The sequence below is a fragment of the Scyliorhinus torazame genome, chromosome 10 (assembly GCF_047496885.1).
Source record: "Scyliorhinus torazame isolate Kashiwa2021f chromosome 10, sScyTor2.1, whole genome shotgun sequence".
Classification (NCBI taxonomy): Eukaryota; Metazoa; Chordata; class Chondrichthyes; order Carcharhiniformes; family Scyliorhinidae; genus Scyliorhinus; species Scyliorhinus torazame.
In genome coordinates, this window is record NC_092716.1 from 55,943,974 (window position 1) to 55,968,804 (window position 24,831).

Here is a 24,831-nt window from a genome sequence, read left to right on the forward strand (position 1 = left end):
GTCCTTGAGCGAGCTGGAGAAATGAAGAGCTGTACTCACTCTTGCTAATCTTGTGAGATCATTTCTTGCACTGCACCCAGGTCCTGGGGGTTGATGCTCCTGGAGCTGGCAACATCAGCAATCTCTCTCCTTGCTGATAGACTTGGCATTGGATGTTCTCCACGCCCTGGTTTGGAAGATAATTTTCCTTTTTTGACCTAGCACCTCCAGAGAGGCCTCAGAGAACCTGAGAGCTTGCCTGTAACTCATGCTCTCTCTCCCTCTCTCGCTTTCTTGCTGCACCATTCCAATATCAAAGGCGCACAGAAGGAAATGCAGCCCTGCTTTAAGCAGTGCACTTCTGCTTTAAATTCACTTGATGAGGAATGCAGTGTGAAAGTGGTCAGATGCTCCGCACTATCAATGAACATTGTATGAGAGTACAGCTAAGTCCAGGAGTTAAATGACCTCAACCATGTTTTCAGCTGTAGTGACTGAGTTTTGGATTGACACCAAAACAGGCCTGGAGTTACAATGGGCCTCAAAACTGCTAAAAGCAATCAGAGAGTCCATCTGCACTAGAAAAGGAAAACAATGTAGACAATGTCTTAAGTGAAATTTGTCAGAACCGAAAGTGATAAATAAGTATAGGACTGGATTCCCAGCACTAAAGACCAGGTTTAAATGGTTTTAAGTAGGTGAAAAATTGATAAATGTTATGAAAGTTATCTCATCGAGACAGTGATAAGACATGAAAAATATCACCACACCAAAACATAGCTCCAGATGGAGGGGAATGATCTGGACAGCGCAAAGGTGAAATAAGTGAGAAAATGAGAAGATCATCAAGGTCTGAAGTTACTACATTTGATATTAAGGCTGTTGAATGTCCAGGAGACTAACAACTATAGCTGGGCTATTCAAGGATAATATTAGGAAGTGTTTCCTTACACAAAAGGAAACAGAGAACAGTCTCCCCAAAAAGCTGTAACGGTTTGGTCAATTAAACGTTTGAAACTGAGATTGATAGATTTTGTTGGGCATGGGTTGTGAAACAAGGCAGGTAAATGGCAGTTAAGATATTGATCAATGGTAAGCGAAATGAATGGTGGAACAGAATGGCCTATTAATGCTTCTATTTTTCTATAAGGGAGGCGTAATACTGGTGATAATTCCACAAGCTCATATGCCCAGTGAGGAATCACAAGGGTGATTTTCAAAATTGTCTGGGTTGCAAACAGGCACAGACTATCAGCAAGGCCTTTAAAGTACTTATCCACCTTTTGTTCAACTGGTTTGAACGGAAGTAAAATTGGGCAGATTCCATACAGGTCAGGCCAATGCCCGAACAGCAAAGTTGAAAATTACCTTGCATGGTTTCAGGATGTGTAGTGACGCACAATACACTAACCTAACCATTGATGCGCCCTCCTTGTGAGCATGGATTTGTTGTTGGGAGAGCAGGATCTTGAATGTATCCCCACAGTCCCTGTAGTTTGTACTGAGCCTGGTTGGAGCCAATGATTAAAAATGAACGTTCGAAAATCCTGAATGATTTCCAGAATTTGTATGTGTTTGCTTTTTATCTCGGGGAAAAGCCGGAAACGCACAGCAAGTGTACCAGAATTTGAAAGTATGGTCAGCTAATTTTTTGAAGTTCTCTCTGAACTCATCTTGTCATCACACCCAGGTCCTGCTCTCTCTTGTCCCCATTCCCACGTGATTGCAGTTGACTCACCTTCCCTTCCTGGTTCCCCTGCTGGCTAAAATTGGAAATGGCTCTCTCTTCCCAGGTACCATTGTCCTTCCTTTCAAACCTACCCATTCTCACTCTTTCCTCAAAAATTCTTACTAGGATCCTTCTCTCAAAGCAAACTACTTTCTGTACCCCACATCTAACCTCTCTAATCTCCCAAGTCCCTGAACTTGTTATCATTTCCAAAGCTCATGTCCATTTTTCCTGAAGCTTCATGTTAGAATCCCTCCAATCATGTTTCTGCTCCCCCTGCCCAACACAGAATGCTAATCATAGCCATAGATCTGTCATGTGACTGTGGTGCTCTAACCCTCCTCAGCTTCCACAGCCTTCAATGTCAGTGACCATACTGTCATCTTTACAGGCCTCTTCTGCTGACGAGCTTACTGAGACAACCCTCACTTGGTTCCATTCTCACCATCAAACTCATAACCAAAATATATCTTCCAGTGCCTTTGCTTGAAGCCATCAGACCTTCGTCACCTACTTCCACCTCCACATTATCCATCATTGCCCTTGGCTGAGCTCATACACTGTTGAAACCCTGATTTATACCTTTGTCACGGTCCAACTCAATTATTACAATGAACTCCCATCTTCCACAAATATCAATTCATAGAAAAGTCTACTCGTATTCTAGACCAAACCACATCCTCAACACCCTTCTTCACTGTGCCTGCAGATGTACATTGTTTCTGGATCCGCCAACACCTTAAATTTAAAATGATTATCCTCATGTTCTTATTGCTCCCTTATCTCTGTAGGATTGTTCAGCCCTGCATTCCTCCCACTCTGGACTCTTATGATTCCTGAAACCCCTTCGCCACATGAGTTCAATGTGTCTTCAGCTGTAAGCTTTGTAGTTCCTCCCTAAATCTCTCCACCTCCCTCTACTCTTTTAAGACCTTCCTTGACTTCCTTTGATTAAATTGTCATCTCTCCTATTATTTTCTTTGTTTCGGGGTTGATTTTCGTGATTATGCTTCTTTAAAGTGCCGAGGGATGCTTTTCCATTTTAAAGGCACGTAGAAATGAGGGTTATTGCCCTTTCTGCAAAATTAAACAGCTTCTTCACTATCTAGAGGGAACCTGCACGACAGCTTTTAGTGGATATAATTTGACTAATTGTCCTTACCTTTCTATTCAAATACACTCTTATGTATCCACATATATAAAGGATCGTACTGTGCTTTGGCTCGGCTGGCATTTTCAAAAATACTTAATAGGTTGGAATTTTCAAAACAGTCTCTATTCCCTCACAAGCATAAAAGGGTCACCCACTGGATCAAATAGCCTCCCACCATGCTGAAATTTCTATGACAAGCTGAAAATCATAATCAGTTAAATTATATCCAGTAAAAGCAATTGCACTTTCCTTCTTGATTCACCCTGAACTGCTACAGTAACATTATGTGACCTTGTTATAACACGCAGGTCTCACAAGAAATAATCAATGCTCTTTGTCTCCAAATGATAGATAAGATGAGCACATGTGCTAATGTTAAGATCTTCATAGGAGCATTATCAAACAAAATGTAACGCCAAAACATATAAGGAGATATTAGCATTGATGTCCAAACGTTTGGTTCAAGAAATAGCTTTTAAGCAGCATCTTAAAAGAGGAAAGAAAAGTAGAGAAGCAGAGAGGGGTAGGGAGGGAATTCCAGAGCTTAGGAACTTGGCAGCTAAAGGCACGGCTATCAAGAGTGATAAAAATCAGGGATACAAAGCCAGTTTTGGAGGAGCACAAATATCTCAGAATGTTGTAAGGCTAGAGGAGATTTCAGAAAACGGTTGGGAGAGATGAGAAAGGAGTTTGGAAATAAGGATGCAAAGTATAAAATCGAGGCAATGCATAACTGGGAGCCAATATAAGTCAGCGAGCACAGGAATGGTGAGTGAACACGGAACTTGGTCCAGGTTAGGACATAGGCAGCAGATTTTGCATGTGCTCAAATGTATGGAGATTCAAGAATGAAAAGTTGGCCAGGACACATTGGAGTAGGCAGGTCGAGATGTAACAAAGAAATGTAGCAAATGAGCTGAGGCCAGAGCAGCATTCGGCAATGTTATGGAGATGGTAATAGATGATCTGAGTGCTGGTGCAGATATATAGTCGAAAGTTCATTTCAGGGTCAGGTAAAACATCAAGAAAGAAAAGAAAGAAACCAATGGTCTGGTGCAGTCCCTTCCACCTTTCAGGGTGAGAACTGGAGACGATGGCTAGGAAACAGTTTGTGCTAGAGGCCAATGTTTAATGGAGGCAGTTCCTGCTCAAGCTGTGCTGGGTGTCAGAAAATCAACCTGCACCAGTGCATGGATTGAAAGATTCAGAGGGGAAGTGGAGCTGGGTGTCGTTAACATGCTGTGCTTTCAGATGATATCATAAAGGAGCAGTGTGTGTATAAGAAGTAGAAGGGAGCCAATTATTGATCCATTGCAGATACCAGGGGTAATGAACACGAATGGGAAGAGAAGAATGGGTGATTCTTCCGCTGCCATTGGATAATAGATATAGGGCAGATTTAAGCCCTCCTCTGAGGTGGGTTTGCAGCTGATGGGTGGGGGCTATTTAATCAGACGGGAGGGTTGAGGGACACCACCGCATTCCTGCTTCTGCCACAACTAATTCCACGACAGAAAGGCTTGTGAACGGCCCTCCTGCCCCATCAGTTAATGCTTATTTAAGGGCCTCATCCAACCATCATTGATATTCAACCAGTGGCAGGCGAGCGACTTGCCATGCAGGAGCACAAAACTTAAAGCAGATTCAGCTGGCTTGCAGGCCCTCAGGGTGGCAGAGTGGAGGAGAGGCGGAGCTCAGCGCTCTCTCATTCTCAGACACATAGGGCGGAATTCTGCGGCCACCCACCCGGGTCGGAGAATCCCTGGGGGGGGGGGCGGCGCGAATCCCGCCCCGCCGCCCCGAAGCCGGCTGTCGTATTCTCCGACGCCGCTTTTTGGGCGGGGGCGGGATTCCCGCCACGCCGGTCGGGGGGCGTTGCCAGCCGCCCCCCTGGCAATTCTCCGGGCCCCAATGGGCCGAGCGGCCGTCCATTTTTGGCTAATCCCGTCGGCGTGGGTTACACATGGTCCTGGCAGGTAAATCGGCGGGGCACGGTCCTCGGGCAGCACGGGGGGATCCGACCCCGGGGGGGCCCCCACGGTGGCCTGGCCCGCGATCGGGGGCCCACCGATCTGCGGGCGGGCCTGTTCCATGGGGGCACTTCTTCCTTCCGTGCCGGGCCCCCGTAGGGCTCCGCCATGGCCGGCACGGAGGAAAGAACCCCCCGTTCATGCGCCAAAATACGACGGCCAGTCTGTGCATGCGCGGAATCATGCCGGTGGTTCCGCGCATGCCCGAGATTACGACGGCTGTTCTGTGCATGCGCAAACTCACGCAGTCCCTTCGGCGCTGGCTGGAGTGGCGCTAACCCCTCCGGCGTCCACCTAGCCCCCTAGTCAATTGAGACTTCCTCACCTTGGGGGCCCTTTGACGCCAGAGTCGTTGGCGCCGGTTTTCCCGCTGGCGTGGGGACTTAGTTCCTGGAAGAGAGAATCTCGCTGATAGTGTCTGATTGAGGGACACAATCGTGGGAAGGGGGTGGTTGCTCAGGATCACTCCCCGCCCTTGCTGCCAAGCCCCATCCTAGTCTCACTCACGTTTGACCGGGGGTCCACGGGTATCCAGGGCCTCTGGTGATGCGTTAACAACATCAGCCACCACTCGCACTGGCGCTACCTGCAATGACAGTTGTCAGCCACTGATAGGCCGGCAGTTCTCAGGGATGGCGTTCCCTGATCCCAGGAAGTCCAATGCTGTCCACTTAAGTGCCTAATTAGTATTTCATTTGGGGGGGGGGCCTTTTGAAAAGACGCTTGGCTGTAACCCTGTCACGCACAGTAAATTACCACCCATAGTGTGATGCAATGTCAGTGAATAAATAAAACAAGGGGTGAGATTTAACGCGCTCAACTTGGTGACACGACAAGACCACTGGACCTAGCGAGAGCACTCTCACAAGATTCGCAGTGCTCAAAACGTCGCGAGACATTTAACGAGATCTCTCCCTCACTGGATGAGATCCAGATTAACATACTTAAATAAGCCATTAGGCTAATTTAAATATGTCTGCACCGCATTCACCCAGCACCCGGGAAATAACGGCTTTGCCTAGGAAACTTCGCCATGGTGCCGTTTTGCACTGGTTTCCACAAATGTAGACCAGGCGTAATGGCACCTGGGTGGGTCTCCCAGGCCATTAGAGGCCCCTGGGTGTTCAGGTAAGGTTGTATGCTGGCACTCCTGATAGCACCCAGCCACCTTGGCCGTGCCACCAAGCACTGCCAGTGTGCCATTGCCAAGGTTCCCGGGTGCCAGGTTGCCCATACCAGTGATCGGGTCAGGGGGTGCCTTGCTGTTAACAGGTGGGGTGATGGGGGTCTGAGGACATCCCACATCCCGAGAGGTAAGTTGCCCACAGTGGTTTTGGGGGGGGGGGGCGGCTCAAAAGATCAGGGCGCCATTTGTCTTCCTGCACTGGTGAGCTGAGCTCGTCAGTGCAGGAAATTAGGTACGGGCGGGCGTTCCTCGCTAAGGCCAAAAAAAAACAAAGTCCCGTTAAATCGTGCAATGTTAGTGCCAAGAAGCACCCCTCAAAACATGCTCAAACTGGGACTCTGTTTTGGTGCTGTTGAATCTCACCCAAGATCTCTTTGACAACGTTTCAGATGTGTTGCCAGGTAACAGTAACAGCTATTGATTTTCATTTCACTGTTGGTGTATTCTGGCGAAGAGGTCAAACAGCCATAACAAGATCATGCTGTATCCTTATCAAGGCCAGAAAACAGTGTGGTTCAGAGAATAGCCTTTTTATAACATGCCTATTGAAATGTTTACATTCATGTTGGTGGTATGACCTTTTAAATTGGTCTGACTTTCTCAGTGATTAGCATGAACTTCCTTCAGGAAACACAGGAAATCTCTGTGCAAATGGAAGCTGTTTATATGCAAATCTGTTTATTTTGTACATCAGCAAGAAATTTAGAGTTGGGGAATTTTTCTTATGAAGAAAGTCAAGGTGATGTTTCACTGAGATTTGATTATTGAATATAGTAGATTAACCAATCCTGATGTCATCAATGTTCACTTCTTAGGCCTCCCACTCTGCGTGACCTAGTTTCCTGTGTTTAATATATAATGGGTGGGATTTTCTGCGGAACCCACCGCGTGTTTTTCGGTGGCGTAGGTGGCTCACCAGCGGGATCTTCTGATCCTGCCTTTGTCAATGGGATTTCCCGTTGAACGCACCCCTCGTTGCCGGGAAACCCGAGGCGCGGGTGCGCCGTCAGTGGGACCGGAATATCCCTCCAGCCTGCACAGCCGGTACATTCCTCGTAATGTGTCAAAAATGAGCTCCCATCATAAATTGTCAATAAATGATCATTAAAACGGTGTTGGCTTAAAAGCTATCCAATTCATTGTGTAATGATACTGAAAGCGTCACCAGAGGAGAAATTCAACTTACAAACATCCATTTATGTCTGAAAGAAGCATTAAAGCTCTGAAATTTGCCAAAGTTTCCCAGACTCTATATTGGTTTGGCAAGTTTTAACTGTTCAAGGTTGTAGGTGTTAGGCTCCTAAAATATGTAAATTAGGGTCCTTCTGAGTGTAACAGCTCAACTGTGAAATTCAGCTCCAGATGGATGAAGCGGCAGCATGAAGATATCGAGAGGCCTAATGAGCGGTTCTTCATGGGATCCATGGACACCACTCAAAAAGACCCGAAATGTTCCGTAATCGGGGCTCCTCATGGGCCCCAAATAAAATTCTGGCACACTGCCAACAGGCTCATGGCCCCTTTCTGGATCGCCTCCCCCAGCCCCACAATGGGACAGCAGTCTGATTTCACCACTGGAAAAGGGTACGTATTTGACATTAGGCACCAAAGCATTTAAATGAGGCCCCACTCCACATTTGGCTCAGGCCACAGGTCAGCATGAAATGGTGCACAGAGCAGTTGCTGGACTGTCTTCTGGTCTTTTTTGGGTGTGATTGAATTTCTCCAGCCATTGGTTCTTAATCAAGTAGTAAGAAAAGTAATGGCTCTTATTTGCGGAGAAGATATTAAGAAACTGATCATATTGATATTCAGCTGTTCTTCTGGTACATGTCCCACATCCTGATGAGCACTGCAAGCATGACCATGTGGTCTAATTTTATATCTTTATTTGGTGCAGAAAAAGTGCAGGAATAATTAATCTTCTTCTTGGATGAGTAACTCTAAGTGCTGTAACCACAATGTGTACAAACATCAACCATTCTAATCATGCCACTTCACTATTGACTCATTTTGAAGTACTGAGCTGGAAATTGATAGCCCTTAACTCTCTTTGATGTGGTTGATGCTTGTAAACACAGCACTTAGAGTGAAGCAGATGAATGAATCATGACTCACAGCTGTTTTGTGGAAGCTGTCAATCACAGCCCCTAACAGAAATGAACGAATAGCTTACAGCTAAAGGATATGAGGAGATTAAACACAGGTCACAGCTGTTCTCTTTCCAGGAATGGGTCGGAGAATGGCCGTTGGCCGCCGTGAATCACGCCCCCGCCGAAGTCTCCGCTCCCGGAGATTGGGCGGGGGCGGGAATCCGGCCGCGCCGGTTGGCGGGACCCCCCGCTGGATTCTCCGGCCCGGATGGGCCGAAGTCCCGCCCAGGAATTGCCTGTCCCGCCGACGTAAATCAAACCTGGTATTTACCGGCGGGACCAGGCGGTGTGGGCAGGCTCCGGGGTCCTGGGGGGGGGCGCGGGGCGATCTGACCCCGGGGGGTGCCCCCACGGTGGCCTGGCCCGCGATCGGGGCCCACTGATCTGCGGGCGGGCTTGTGCCGTGGGGCACTCTTTCCCTTCCGCCTCCGCTACGGCCTCCACCATGGCGGAGGCGGAAGAGACTCTCCCCACTGCGCATGCGCGAGAAACTGACAGCGGCCGCTGACGCTCCCGCGCATGCGCCGCATTTCCGCGCCAGCTGGCGGGGAAACAAACGCCATTTCCGCCAGCTGGCGGGGCGGAAATCCCTCCGGCGTCGGCCTAGCCCCTCAATGTTGGGGCTAGCCGCCAAAGATGCGGAGCCTTCCGCACCTTTGGGCCGGCGCGATGCCCGTCTGATTGGCGCCGGCTTTGGCGCCAGTCGGCGGACATCCCGCCGTTGGGGGAGAATTTCGCCCATGGTGTTTCCAGGTGAGTGTTACAACTGTAATTCTTCTCACTGCCCCTGTCTGGACTGCTCTCTAGCTTCCAGACAGGGGTTTCTCCCCTGTGGAGTCTGTGGGGGGAGGGGGGTTTCTTTACTACAGGTGTCTTTGTGGGGGTCTGTTTAGTTAGGGAGTTCCTGTGGGGGTCTCCTATTTATGGGGTCTCTGTGGGTTTTTTTGTTTTTGTTAGGGGTTCCCTGTAGGAGGCATTCCTATAGTTAGGGGGTCCCTGGAGGGGGTCTCCCTATTTAGGGGATCCCTGGAAGGGGTCTCCTATCTTAGGGGTCTCCATGTGGCATTTGTTTAGTTAGGGGTCACAGGGGGAGGGGGATCTATATTTTAGGAGGTCTCCTGGGGGGGCATCTGGTAGGGGAGAGGTGGGAAGGTAATGCATTGTGGGGTGGGAGGGTGGCCTTAAATGGACATTGGGGGCAACTCCCTTAAAATGTACCCCCTTGGTCCACTGCCTGGACCACCACATCAGGTTCACGTTTGGTGATACCTGTAGTGATCCGCGCCCACATGATTCCCGGCCTGGAGGACCAGAGCATCGCGAGGGACTGAAGAATTTGGTGCCGGGCCCGCTCAGTGGAAGAAAATGGGACATTGGGACCCATTTGCATCCATTACCATCCTCCCGCTGGCACGTGGGCAAGAACCCCGATCTTGCAGCCAGCAGGGGACCAGAGTATAGCGGTCGATTCAGCGCCCAGCCAGACCTTGATTTCAGCTGGCCGCCCGATTCTCTGCCCGCTCGCGATCCGCATTGCCGGTGTCGCGTAGCAGAGATTCCAGGCCACTGTCAGCAAGTACTAAGTTTCAGAATTGTGCTGAAGCAAACTGTTAGGCTGAAGTGCAATGTGCTTTTATGACATTGTTTGAAAATTATTGTATTACACTCAAGCAGCTCATATAAACAGTATATAAATGTCTACTTTTAATAAAAGTAGAATAAATCTTCCTTCACTGTGTAACATTATTTTGACACAATCTACTGCTAGAGATGAGACTGTCTTCAGAATAGAAAACAGGGCTGTGATTAAAGTTTTTTTTGAGTATAAAATGATATTTATATAGTATCTAATGTCATAGTGCAGGAACTATCTGCTAAACAGTTAGTTTTGCAGGGCATTAATACCGGTTTAATAAGCTATTTTGATTCTCCAATTGAATCAACTACTCTTGTAAGAGCAATCTTCCCAAAAGGGAGCAAAGTCCCCCAGCAAGCGTGTTTAGCCGCGTGTTTCCTGGCACTCGCAATGCCGAGGAACACATGGCTATCCAACGCGACTCGCTTTGAATAAGGGGCCTAAACAGGGAACGCGCGGCCGAGGCCACACATAGCACCCATTGTAGCGAGAGATCGGGACGCCATTTTTAGGCCCACAAAAAAAATCCCCAACTAAACGCCCAGCCCTAACGCAACATGGGAGGGGTCTTCCAGCACCCCCCACGAACAGCCACAGCGGACATGCCCGGCCCGATCACATGCATGCAAAAAGATTCCAGCTTGGCACCTTGGCAGTGCCAACCTGGGCATCTTGGCAGTGCCAGACTGGTACTCAGGTGGCACTGCCAGGGTGCCAGGCTGGCACTTACAGGGTACCCAGGTGGCACCAGCAGTGGCAGGGCACCACCCTGCACACAGGGTATGCAGCTGGGCGGCCTCCAATCTGTCTGGTCCCTGTTTGTGGGAGGGTCCCCAAGGCAAAGGGATAGAATCGCAAAACTTCAGGTACCTTGGGAAATTGAACATTAGAGTGAGGCTAGCTGCCTCGTTCTAATATGCAGAATTGCCAAAAACTGATCCAGCCCACTGTGGGCGGATTCCCCTTGCGACATCTCGTGAGGCATTTGAGTCGGGTAGATCCTGGGAGAGGGGTCTTTTTAGCAGGCTGCTTTTTCAGCGCAGCGGGGCCAGAAGATCGCGCCCTCTATTTAGAGCTTCAGAATGCGTGTGTGTTTCAACAGCACTAAATTTATCAGAGTTAACTGTGGAAACAACTGGTTAAATACTACATGTGTCATCAGTTATTTTATTATGATTGGTGTCTTCAATTTCATATTAAAGAAGGTTAAAGCAGCAAAATATTTTTTGAAATTTGCCAGGACTAAACAGTGAGATGAGTTAATTGAATGTTTAGGTGGAAAAGAACATATAATAACATCTTCTGTAATGGAATAAATACAATCTGTTGCATTTCAGTTAAACTCTACAAATAATTGAGAACATTGACTCTTAAAAGTCTAACTTTTTTCAACTCAGCCAAATAAGGCATGGAGTCACAGAGGCATTGCATTTATTGGATAGCAGTGTACGTTAACTATATAGGACCATCCTACAAACTTTTATAAAGGTCATTGCTCAGTGATTAAAATGGTTAAAAATCACACAATGGGATTGATTCACTGGGATATAACTCAGTGCACGTGATTCACGAGTGGCTCCAGGAATACCAAATGCCACTTTATGTTGTACCCCCAATTTTAGTGTTGTTTATGCAGCAACCTACAGGGGAGAATTGCGTCTCTACTTAGAGAAGTCAGGACAATACTCACATACTGTAGCACATGAATGGAACTATACAAAATGGCCTTGGACAGACTGAGGATGTGATTGATCTCTAGCGATTTAAAGAGCTACCATTGGACACCTTTCAGTGAATGGCATTGCAGTTACAAGATCAAACATCACTTCTTAAGGTAAAGAGTAAGATTTTGATAATTCTACTCATTTTGATTTTTTTTCGTTGGTCTGTAACTCCTATGGATTTTATTCCTTAACCACATTTTAATGGTTCAGTTTGAATTTCTGTCAGTGAGACAAAGGGCACTCAAGACAATTGGGATGTTATGCAACTTTTGTTTGTGAGAAACAGACATTTAATTGTTTTCTGACTAAAGCTGCCTAAGAGTCATATTCAGCAGCTTTGTTCAAAGAAATGGCTAAAAGTAGTTTGTTCTCAGAATGATAGCTTATATTTAAACAAACCATGTGTTGTTTTAATACATCTGTACCAGAAGGAAACATTTATTGTCAGTTATGTTTAACATTTGAACATTTGTCTTTAGTCCATATGGCTCTAGTTACAGATGTGGGATGACACAAGATGACTCACATCCTAAACCAATGTAAGAGGTGAATTTGGATTATTTCCAAATAAGGGAGGGGTAATAATGAGATCGAGGGATAAAAGTTGAAAAATTATTCTCCCTGTGCCTGCGTGGGCCTCACCCGCACAATCCAAAGATGTGCAGGGTAGGTGATTGGCCATGCTAAATTGCCCCTTAATTGGGGAAAAAATGTTTTAAGTTGAAAAATTGGAATCTTTGTTGGCACGCTGTTACCTTGGCTTCTGGGGTTTGACTCTTCTGGATACAGTCCAACGCCACTTCACGACAGAGAAAGACATCGCTTTATGCTGGCAACGCTCAAGGACTCCTGGGAACTTGAGGGGTGAGGAACTTCCATCTTGTTTTCACGAATTTGTGTTAAGTATTATACAAAATCTTGCTTGATCTATTCTACTTGATTCATAACTATTAGTTATTCGTACCTTGTTCAGTCAAGCACAACAGAGGACCTTAGTTTTAGAAATTAATAACTCAGACTTTAGAGTTTTTAATTGGAAGAGTTTTATCCCTCCAGAGTGTAAAATCTTACAATTGACACCCAACATGGGCCTCAGCATTGAGAAAGGCTAAAACTGAATAACTGGTAACAAAATTAAGTGGGACCTTGGTCTAATTAGTCTGATCAACTTTTTAGATTCAAGAAAGAGAAGCTGTAAGGGGAGCATTGGACAGGTCTGCAGTCAATGTATATTTAGTACTATAATATGTCTACAGACTATAACAATGTGGGCTTGCTCATTTATACCACACATTTGACGTTGAACTAAGAACTCAGTAAAGACTACATCACACCCAAGTGTGATTACTATCATACAGAAACCTGAATACGAAAAGTGTTTCATTTATTAAATAAGGGATCTTTCTGTAATTTTTGTGTTACTTTTTAAGGGAAAAATGCTTGCCAGGACAACTCTGCTCTTCTTTGAATAATGCTATGCGATTTTTGTTTAACATCAAACCACTGGAACAGGTACGACAATAGCTCTGATAGTACCATGTTCATTCACTATTACATGATGCCAGCCTAGACTATAGGCGAATGTTCCAGGGTGAGGTTTGAACACAACCTTCTGATTAGAGCTATGTGTGCTACCAATTGGGCCATGCTGACATTTGATATAAAAGAGAGAAATTGGGATGAAGGCTGAGTTATTGCATCTGACATATATGGGGTCAATGCACATCAATGGGTAAATATAAAAGTGTAATGCAAAGATTATTTTGGATCCTCATCTAGCTTAACAGAATAAATGATGACCATGAAACCATCTGGTTCTCGAGGGTACGAAATCTGCCACCCTTACCTGGGCTGGCCTACATGTGACTCCTGACCCACAGCAATGTGGTTGATTCTTAAATGCCCTCTGAAATGGCCATTCCTTGTTCAAGAGCACCTTCCAAATCTGCAACTGCTGCCACCAAGAAGAACAAGGATAGCAGACTCATAGGAACACCAGCACCTGCAAGGTCCTCCTCCAAGCCATACAGTGTCCTGATTGGAAGTATATCATCATTGTCACTGGGTCACAATTCTGGAACTCTACTATTCAAGGCCTCATTTACCATCTATATTAATGATATGGATGAAGGGAAAGAGTGTATTGTACTCAAATGTGCTGATGTTACAAAGATATGTAGGAAAGCAAGTTGCAAGAAGGATTAATAGGGCGCAATTTAATGGAAATGTTTCTAAGTGTGGTAGCGAGCAGGAACTGCCGTGAGCTTCCTAACGATGGACTTGGCGAGGCAGTCACCGGTTCAAAACATTAATTGGTCCACTTAACGACGCCCCATGGTCTTCACGCTGCAAATGATGGTCCTGCCGGCTGATTCGCCATTTGTGCCTGACCGCCCCCCACCAAGAGGAAGCAGCACTTAAATCGATCCTGCAGAGCAAACCCCACACAGACGCAGCCATGCCACCAAGGAGACCAGCCCCACGATTCGGGGATGCCGACCTGGCCAGATTGTGGGATGCAGTTGAGTCCGGACGGGATGCCCTGTTCCCCTGAGAGGTTCAGAGGGCCAGCCACAGGGCAGCCTTGGAGGAAGTGGCAGTGTCTCCTCGGGGAGCATCACCAGGAAGACCAGCACCCAGTTCCGTAAGATCAATGACCATACCGGGCCGCACGGGTGGATTGGCCCCGCCCACCATATCTCGCAACTCAGGCCACCCCCCACCCCCCTCCCCACTCCCTCCCCACTGGACCTCCCAAGCTGCGTACTGGGGCAGCAACTCCAGTGCCCCTGGCTCATTGTCCGGGAGCAAAGATGGTTACTCACTTCCTCAGATCCCCAAACCAGCTATTCTGCCAGCTTCACATTTTTAAAAAGGTGTATTAATCGGCCCCACATGGTCACTTGTGGGGAGGCGGTTAGATCACGGGGGTCGTTCACGTTAATTGTATGGAGTTTGGCTTTAAGTGGTGATTGTTGGTTTCTCGCCAAGCCACGGTGGGATTTCGATTTCACCAAAGGGAGTGGTTCAGTTAGATCGAGAACCGATCAGCGCCCTGCGTGGTTCCTGATTTTGGCCTTTCCCCCTCAATCTAAAGGCCACGTTGTGCTCTCACTCAAAAGCAAGGCGCCCATTAAATCACGCCCACAGAGTCTGCAAAGGGATACAGATGGGTTCCATTAATATGCACAATTTGGTAGATGTAGTATAATGTGGGTAAAAGTGAGATTGCCTACTTTGGTGGGAAGAAAAGCAGAATATTATTTAAATGGAGAGACTGCAGAACACTGCGGTACAGAGGGATCCGAGTGTCCTTGTGCATGAATCCCAAAAGGTTAGTATACAGGTACACAGCAAGTAATTAGGAAGGCAAATGGAATGTTGGCCTTTATTGCAAGGAGGGTGATATATTAAAGAAGTGGAGTGTTGCTACAGCAGCATAGGCAGTTGGTAGAACACACTGAGAGTACTGTGGTGTTTTTGTCTCCTTATTTAAGGAAGGATATGTTGCATTGGAGGCAGTTCAGTAAAGGTTCACCAGGTTGACTCCTGGGATGACCGGGTTGTGCTCTGAGAAAAGATTGAGCGGATTGGCTTGTACTCATTGGAGCATAGGAGAATGAGAGCTGATCTTATTGAAACATTTAAGATTCTGAGTGGGCTAGATATTGAGAGAGTTTTTCCCTTCATGGGAGAAATGTAGAACGAGGGGTTAGAGCTTCAAAATAAAGAGTCTCCAATTAGATGGAGATGAGGGAGGATTTCTTGTCTCAAAGAATTGTTAATTTTCAGAGTTCTCTGTCTTAGCAAGCAGTGGCTGCTGGTTCATTAAATATATTCAAAGCTGTGTTGGACAGATTTATAATAAGGGGGTCAAGGAGCTCAGGAGTGGAGGGAGAGGACAAGCAGGAAAGTGGATTTAAGGCCATACATCACATCAACCATAATCTTATTGAATGGTGGAACATGGTTGAAGAGCCAAATGGTCTACTTCTGCCCTTATTATGTTCTTACATCCTCCCTTCTTAGCAGTGGGTGTAGTACAACGGTTCAAGAAGGTGGCTCATCTCACCTTCTCAATGACAGTCAGGGATAGGCAACAAATACTAGCCTTGCCATCCCAGGATAGAATTTTAAAAATGCTTCCCATTTATCAGCTCAGAGCCAGTAAATGATTATCATAGAATTTACAGTGCAGAAGGAGGCCATTCGACCCATCGAGTCTGCACCGGCTCTTGGAAAGAGCACTCTACCCAAGGTCAACACCTCCCCACCCTATCCCCATAACCCAGTAACCCCACCCAATACTAAGGGCGATTTTGGACACTAAGGGCAATTTATCATGGCCAATCCACCTAACCTGCACATCTTTGGACTGTGGGAGGAAACCGGAGCACCCGGAGGAAACCCACGCACACACGGGGAGGATGTGCAGACTCCGCACAGACAGTGACCCAAGCCGGGAATCGAACCTGGGACCCTGGAGCTGTGAAGCAATTGTGCTATCCACAATGCTACCGTGCTGCCCCATGATGACCACTGAAGCATCAAAAGTAGATCAATTCTTCAAAATGTATTAATTGTATTAAGCAAAGGAGAGTGAAGCTGAACAGTGCATTTTTGGAACAATCTCTTCAGTGTGATATTTCATTTATTATACAATTACAAGTGAATGGCTAACTTAAATAAGAAATGCAGAGACATTCTTTCATCCATCTTGCTCACTCATCTCCTTTACATTTGTTTAACTTCTCGTTGCTTGTTTGCTCTATATCTCTTTCTTCTTTGGTCTTTTTATTAGTGTGCTGCTTTCCAAACTGATAGATAAAACAGTTCCACGGTTGTAATCTAATTTTCATTCACTGTTGCCCTCATCTGAGAAGTCATACAAAAAGTGACCTTTGAATCACCACTGGACCCATAAAGTACAATAAGTGCCATTGTCCTGTCAAAAATTGAAGATGTTTTACATCATTACAAAATTTAATGTTCCAACTTTTCAAATGTAGTACTTTTCAAAGGCCACATTCCAATTGAAGCTCATTAAATTCAGGCTCAAGTTTCCTGTGGTGGGGACGAGAAAGAGTTTCTCATGCTTTGGAAGTAATATGAATCACTCTTTTAAAACAGATATGGTTACATACTAGTTTTGAAAGGTACAGTAACTGCTGAGCTCTTACAAGCTGCAACACTGAGGCTTTTGTACTTATAAATCTAATAATTGCCTCTTGAACCATTGCACTTTAGTCACACTGCATTCTATTTACTTATGAATAAATCAACTTTTTAAATAAAATTGTTGTTTGAAAGTTCAAAGGTTAGCTTATATGGTAATTGCTGGCATAAAGATTCTCAGAATTAATATCAGAATTGAGAACATTTTAGGGTTTGTCTACTGTCTTTCTCCCTGATAACAAATTAGTAATAATATCGTAGTTTTGAAAACAGGATTCCTCTCCAAATGTGTAAGTTGAAAGATGATGAAATGTAATATTTGATCATTGAAATAAAGGCCCACCAAGCTAATGGATGCAAACATATCTTAACTGTGTTTAGTAGGTGATTTGTTCAAAACATAATTGATTTTATTAACATGGATTAAAGTTAAATTTTTCACTGCATCATTTAGTGGATAAAGAGTGTTGTTGTGGCTTTAATAATTGGTTTTGTGGATAAAGACGAATGGCCAGCCTGAGTTTCTATTTTGGTTTTTTTTCATATTCATTTTGATATTAAAGCAAGATAAGTGAAACTCTCAGAAACTTGTATAAGTTCATGTGTATCTCTGTAGCTGTGTAAAGACGTCAGAAAATATATCTGATCGGGGGTGCAGTGTCAGACTATTAGCACAAAACCACTAATTACCCATCATTCATTGTCAAACATTTTTAATACTATTATTCAGTTTTAACCTACATATCATACTGAGTTTCAACAACTTTATAAAAGCAACTTGTTCAGGTTTTATCACCCTATAAACACATGTAACACATATTGGGGGAGAAATTCAACTCACCTTCATCTGTTTTTGAGGCATAAAATGATTTTTGGGTTTGCACATTTTAGGGGACCATGTTGTGCATCCAAGCTAGCCTGGAAGCAAGCGGGTCACGATATTGGAAGCATATACATTAGAAATATCCAGGATGCCCATCTGAAACGTATGCTAGGTGCCTTATGTTTGCGAATTTGAGGCCTAACCTTGGTTGCAGAACCTCAAAGCAGAATTGCAATTCAGATAGGTGGAGCTTGCCTAGTCGCTAAATTTGATTGCTAAATCTGCCCAGTGGCACTGGGTCTTCAACAGTCAAACTAATGGACCTTAAAGGGACTGCTGGAGGCTGCTCAAGAAATGGGCACAAAACGTTTTAAAAGCCACACTTCAGAGCAGCCAGCAGGAACGGCAGTGCTTACAGGACCGCTCTCCTAGCTGGTGCTTATCAGAATTTGTCAGCCCCTGAGCAGCAGGCGAACTGGATTGAGAGATCCAATTGGTGCCCACAGCTCACCTTTATCATTCAAATGAGGCCTAATGCTGAATTTGGTTTGGGGCTTTGTGCAGCTCATTTCATACCAGAAAATGCGCAAGTTGAACTTCTCCCTGTTGTTCTTTAAAGCCATATTCTCTCTGCAAGTGAACACAGGGAAAAATAAACAGCTGCTAATACTTGTTATGCCGCACATATTAACAAATAAGAATTCTATTTTAAAATATCCCTTTAAAAACTAAAAGTAATTTTTAAAAAAAGTTACCAGGCACTGACTACAGTTTGAGAAAGATCTAGGCAAGGTGCTTTCCAATCTAACCAGCTCTCCCAGACTGGTACTGATATACACTTAGTCAAGAAAACAGGTGGCAGCATATCTTATAGATCCTTCCAAATAGATTTACAGGTTGCTAATCACACAGTTTAACAAACACATAATGGAGAAAGTACAGTGATAAAAACTGGTAATAAATTACAAAAATGTACTGTACTGACAAATGGCAAGAATTTAACAGAAATCTGGAGAAAAATATGGCTTTAATTTTCATATACTTTATAGATTAGATTTATAAGGTAGGAAGCTCCGGTTTTATATTAAGAATGCTTTCCACTTGCTCATTGCAGGATATTGTGAATAGAAATTAACTCCGTCAAACACATATACAGTAACTGGTTTCAAGATTTAAAATTCCAAGAAACAGATGCTGGTTCAGTTTTAATAGCAGTTACCAAAATTCTTAATAACGAACTATATCACTTGAACAAGCTATCAATCAATGAGTTGTACCATTTGGACCAAAGGAAAAGTCACTGCCCATGTCTGTGCAAAGTACAGGCACATCCTTCATCAAATCACAACACAAAGCAGGTGTTTGGCTTGGGAAGCTGCAGGCTGGTATATTCTACAATGCTAACAAGGGGTCCAGAGGTCCATATTGTGTTTTTTCAAGAGAATTACTTTTGCCAAATATTCTTGAACTTTAGCACACGTACAGAGACTTAACGAACAATAGAGATTACAACTTCTCAACGTTGTAGTGGCAGGTATTCTGCTATAATTATAAGGCATTACCAGCAACTGTGTTCTGTCCTTTTAAATTCACAAAAATATTACATCTATTCTTGAACATAGAGATCACACCAGTGCTGCACCAGTTGTGCACCTGTTCATAGAGCACAGCTTGTATTGTAAGCACCGTGTTACCATTGCATTCAATTAGAACATTGATGTATGCACTACACTACACACAGCAGTAAGCAGCCTTGAATACCACAAGGCTGAATGGATGATACGATGGATAAACTTATAATACTCCACTTTTTTTCATTGATATGTGTTATTCAGGGTGCAGGGACAACCCCAGGACTTTACAGCTTACACATTAATGGTTTGATAACAAATATATTTTTTCATTTTATATTGGAAGGTTTAAGGTTTTAACTTGGGCTGCAAGTGCTATAAAAATATAAGTATAATTTAACAAAGGCCCGAAATTTGCAGGATTTTTGGTGAACCGTCAATGTTCACCATCTTTACACCTCAGGGTCTTACCGTAATGTCAGAATTTAGCCTAAGTGCAGATATGGAAATCCTGAAGTTACAGTATGTCATTCACTGATCTAATACATGTTGCACTGTGGACCCCCAGCCTTCACAGCTAACAATCAGTGAAATCAATTGATCTGGTGAGATTCTTCCCTCAACCACTCTAATATCATTGTTAGACACTCTATAAAAATTTAAACATTGTTCAATGAGGTGCAACTATTTTTTAACATTGAACTAAGTAATAACTACTGATGAACAACTGACCTGACCCTGAAAAAAACTGTGGAATGTTGTTAAATCTCTCCATTATGATTTACTATTTTAACTAATTTTTTGTTTAAGTTGTTCTTGATATTTCCACTACTACCTTAACCCCATTCATATGTCCCAATCTTTATTTCACACTCTGTAAAATGTTTAAAAAGTGGATTCATTATTAGGGTTTTCATTTCCTATTTGACTGTCTGTGAAAATTCTTTAATGAGATTGGCTACTTGGGCAGCTCCATGCTCAGAATCTCCATTCATCCACACTACAATCAACTGCACATCAAGACAGAGATATTCTTGTCACAGAATTTGCTAGACCTTGCAAATAGCTTTCTTTTAGGTCAACAGCTTTCACTGCTTTACTGTTCGCTCCAGATTACTGGCCATTATCATCTTACTGATAACAGGCATTGTCAAAACTTCAGTTTTAATTTGCCATTTAATTAGAAGACTATCATTGATATTTACTTTTAATAGTCATTTTCATTTTCCTCCCGGATCACAGAGCCCTTTGCAGTGATATGTTTGTCCCTGGTTTCTAAATTCAAAAGCTGTCATTGCAGGAGCTACAAAGTGTCCAGGTGCCCAGGAAATCATTTAACGGAGGGACAAACAAGAAGAAAATTTGCATGAATAGAGAAGTGTGCTACTTCAATGTTTTCCAGCATCCCTGTGGGACAGTAGGTTCCTGTGACAGTGCAATTTTTAAATTGCCAGTCAAATATCTGGGATTAGAGTTCAAAATATTCTCAAATAAAGCGATGAAGTGTGATAAAGCACCGACGGCACTTACCATCATATAATTGCAGATTAAATTACCACTAAGCACCTACATTTGCCACAAAATGGTATTGCATCCCATAATTGTATAATTGCAATACTCACTGTTTAGATGTCAAATGTGGAATCTCTATGGAGCTAAAAGCATAGTTCAAGCAGGCTGAAAATTCAGTTCCATCTTTGACACCGAAACGATAAGCACTCTGAGTGGCAACTACAGCTGAAAACAAGCTGATCTTACTGAGACTTTCCTAGCCACCTTCTGAGCTAGTCCAATTGTAACAAAATTCTAACGGGTTTTGTCTGTCGTTGAATCTAAGTAAAATTCCTCAATAACTTAAAAAGAACCCCTCCAATCGCTGACTGCCCCATAATTTTATGCTAAGACTTCAGAATCAGTAATCTGCAAATTTCAGGTATTCTGAACCCAATCTAATTTGAGTGTTCAGCATCTACTAATACCCTGCACATGAGGCATATACTTCAAAACTTTGCTTCAATGATCCATGTTAAAAATGTCTATTTGTGTCATCAGCTTCTCTAAAGTAAAATAAAAATAACATCATACAGTACAGTCGTGTTCTATAGATTTTGTAAAATACAGTCGTGTTCAAGAAACTGGTTCCATTTCTACTTTTGAGGCCTATTTTAAAATTGGAAATACAAGTATGGATAATGGAAGTTATACAGCTATCTTATTCATAGAAACCTATGGTTTTCTCATCACAGCATCCATTCTTTCTTGAGTAATTTCAGATTGTTTGATTCCATCAGATTACTTTGAAAGCCAATCTTGTATTCACCACTGTGTGAAAAGTACTTCCCAATGTCAATCCTAAACTTGCCTTTACTGGTGGATACTAATGTCTTCATCCAAACTTTGTCTTCCTATCATAATGCTCTCTCCATTAATTCACACCCAAACCTTGAAATATGATTTAGCCAAAACTTTCCTCGCCCACATTGGAATCATCTGAATTTGCACTTAGTTCTGAGAATAATTATGTGAATGAGGTGAAATTTAAATATGGTGTCAAAGATATAACTGAATCAGCTTCATTTGTATTTTATTTTTAATGTGGGGTTTTCTGCAGATTATAATTGTTTAGAATTGACTTAGACCCAAAGTAGAAATTTGTCCCAGTAAGAATTAAGTTTACTTTCATCCTCAGATTTCTTTCCACTTCTGTTCAGTTGGTTTTATGCCACAATTGTCTCCATTTCCACAACCATCCTCACCCCGCCAAAAGTGTAACACCTGGCAAGAAGCTTTATGGAGCCCTGCTGGTGAGTCCACGTGAGAGGCCCGTAATATTACATGGTGACATCCCTGCTGCCCACCTGCCCTTGTCCCAATTGAGGCTCTTCAGATGGAGATGAAGTCCAGCACTTTACCCTGTTCGGGCCTTGAGTGGGAGAGGTGTGGGTGTGGCACCACCCTCACTGATCCCCTTTCGAGGTGAGACGCTCACCTACCCCAAGATTCTCCCTCATCTCCAGGCCTTGCCTCAGGACCCACGCCATCCACCAGACTCAACTTAATTTCTAATGATTAAATCTATTACTTTACTAGTTTTTAATGACAAAACTAACGTTATTGTTACTGAATTCTAAGTAGACCATACTCAAGGGTTGCTTTTGTAATGTTCTAGCATTATTGGCAAGCAATTTCTCGAATACAAATGCTCCCAGTATGAAATGCATGTAAAGGTCCACAAATGTGTTCACAAAATCTCTTTGCTGATGTCAGGGGAGAACTATTTTCTTCAGAAAGTCTTCGGTCTTATCTATGCTATTGCAAGGTTTTGCTTTTAAATCCGTTATAATTTAGGATAACTGCACTACCATTATAGCTTCAATGGAATTCCATGAGTAGATTGAATTATGTTTCCATTGACAATGCTGTAACATGTATACAGTTTGTGAAAATCAGTGGCTGATCTGATCCCAGAACTAAGCTGCCAAAAAGGTTAACTTAACATAATCGCCAATCAGTGTGTATATATGGTAAAATAAGGGAACATTTTGCATTTCTTGAAATACAGGACAACCCCCTTTCCTGAAATCTGTTAATCCCATCCTAGTCCTGTAGGTTTTTTCCTCATTCATGTAAAAGCTGCAAAATCACAGGGTGCACTGAAGAAATTTGGGGGGAAAGGAACCACAACAATGGTTCCAAATACATCTCATGTAACACACTTAACAAAAAGTTGTTTGTAATCACATGGGATGCTTTTATTAAAAAGAACCAAAACCATATTACATTAAGAGTTGGGATATAAATGAGTGAATTATGATGAAAGATGAAGAATGCTGTTTTACTGGATTCAATAATAGAAATTAAGTTTAGTCATGCGCTTATGTTTATTATCCATGTGTCTAATCTCACTGAAGATCACTTCAAAATAAACTAGTCCTGTGATGTGTTGTTCAAAGAACCAGCACTCAAAATGTTAAATTTTGCTGAATGATTTACATCTGGATCTAGTTTTCAAGTTAGCTATTGACAACAAAATGCTTTTGAATTTCAAAATGAATACAGATATCAATCCAATGGCAATGTCTGCCTGACCAGATGCACTATTGATGACTTTATTACCAGCTTTCATGTACTGCTCTTGAGTTGGTAATGGCATAAGAAAATGCAGATTGGATCTGTATTAAAACAAGACTGCAAATGCTCCAAATCTGAACTAAAAACAAAAATGGCAAATTCTAAAGAAGGATTGACACCCAAAACATTAACCTGTTGTTTCTCTTTACAGGTGCTGGTGGACTTGCTGTGGTAATGTTTTTGCATATTTCATGGTATAGTACCTAAACCAAAACTCTTCTGATTACCACAATTTTATACTGATCCTACAGGTTTGTTGAAATTATGATAACATCTAAAAGAGATGTGCCAGCCAGGAAAATACAGTTGTTCTTATTAATAGAACTCATGTTTACTCTTCAGTGTGAAATGTGTGGCTCTGTTGCTGAAGAACACTTCAGATAGAAAAAGAACATTACCACATCCTATCTCTTTACTCACATAGAGACACTATATGGCATTTTAGCCTGCAATAAATGGCTATAGATATATATATATCGATAATCTATCTTACAGCAACTGGGTCAGTATTATAGTTCAGCAAAAGAAATGTTCCTCATGTTGGCTACAAGAGAAAATGGTGCAGCATTTTGGAAGTGACAAATGAATCTTGGTTACTGGTGATGATAAACCACAACAAATTGCTTTGTCTCCTGTGGACCTTTTGGTAATTTATACCACCGACGGCTGAAATTTCATTACACCAAAGTTGCAGAGCTTGTGTATCTGTGACTTCTCTCTGAGTAATCCAGCCAATGTATGCTTTAAATTATACTAATTGTCCTAAAGAACCTGTTAAACACTGCATCTGAGTGTTGCATTTATTACTGTGATGAAGAAGTTTCTTTTACTGTTACATCCGTGCCAATACATGATATGTCCTCACAAAACAAAAACAGTGTATTTGAGCACTTTGAGAGATTTCAATATAAAACAATTGATCTTAAAAGGGGCAGCACCATCTAAATTGCCTGCTCAACTCCAAATAAACAATGACAAAAGTGATACAGACATAACTTCAATCAATTTGAATAGTAGTAAGGATTGCAGTGATGCAGCACAAATTAGGTTAATGAAGAAAGGTCTTGAATTCATGACCATCTAGTCAATTGTCTACTTGTTCAATGCTGCATTTCATTGAACTGGATCACTGTGTATCCTTAAAGCAAGTTATGGCTTACTCAATAGCCAACATACAACTCTATAATTATGCAGGGGTTTCCTCAGTAAATTAGACCCAGTTGCCTGCCAGGCATTCTCCATTCTTGTGAGAGAGCTCCACTTTCCAGGATGTCCGAAACCTTTATTTTTCCATTCAGTTTTCTGTGTGCACGTAAATGGGACAGATGTAAACCACTGGAAACCCAGGCTTTATCATTTTGTAAGGAGATGCAAATTATTTCCATTTGAAACCCTTGCCAAAAAAAAACACTTAAATATTCACAGCATTCCTTTTTTTCTATTCTTGCCATGGTTGTCATTGGGTTCTCAAAACCTAATTTCTAAAACTGTATTATGATATTACAATGGATTTTAATCTAGATTTCAAAAATAGGAATTAG

The 24,831-nt window shown here is 43.1% G+C and overlaps 1 protein-coding gene across 9 annotated transcripts in view; it reads right to left on the minus strand.

Moving 5' to 3' along the window:
• Positions 1-24,831, minus strand: part of znf536 (zinc finger protein 536) — a 783,894-nt gene that overhangs the window by 213,179 nt on the left and 545,884 nt on the right. Inside the window, exon 6 of one of the 9 annotated variants that reach the window (XM_072518145.1) lies at positions 17,462-18,218. The exons of 7 other annotated variants lie outside the window; for them this stretch is intronic. In XM_072518145.1, the coding sequence (XP_072374246.1) occupies positions 18,202-18,218 (17 nt within the window). In that variant the 3' untranslated portion in view covers positions 17,462-18,201. Of the gene's footprint in view, positions 1-17,461; positions 24,593-24,831 lie in introns of those variants that run through there. One more of the 9 variants, XM_072518144.1, reaches the window with a different exon arrangement.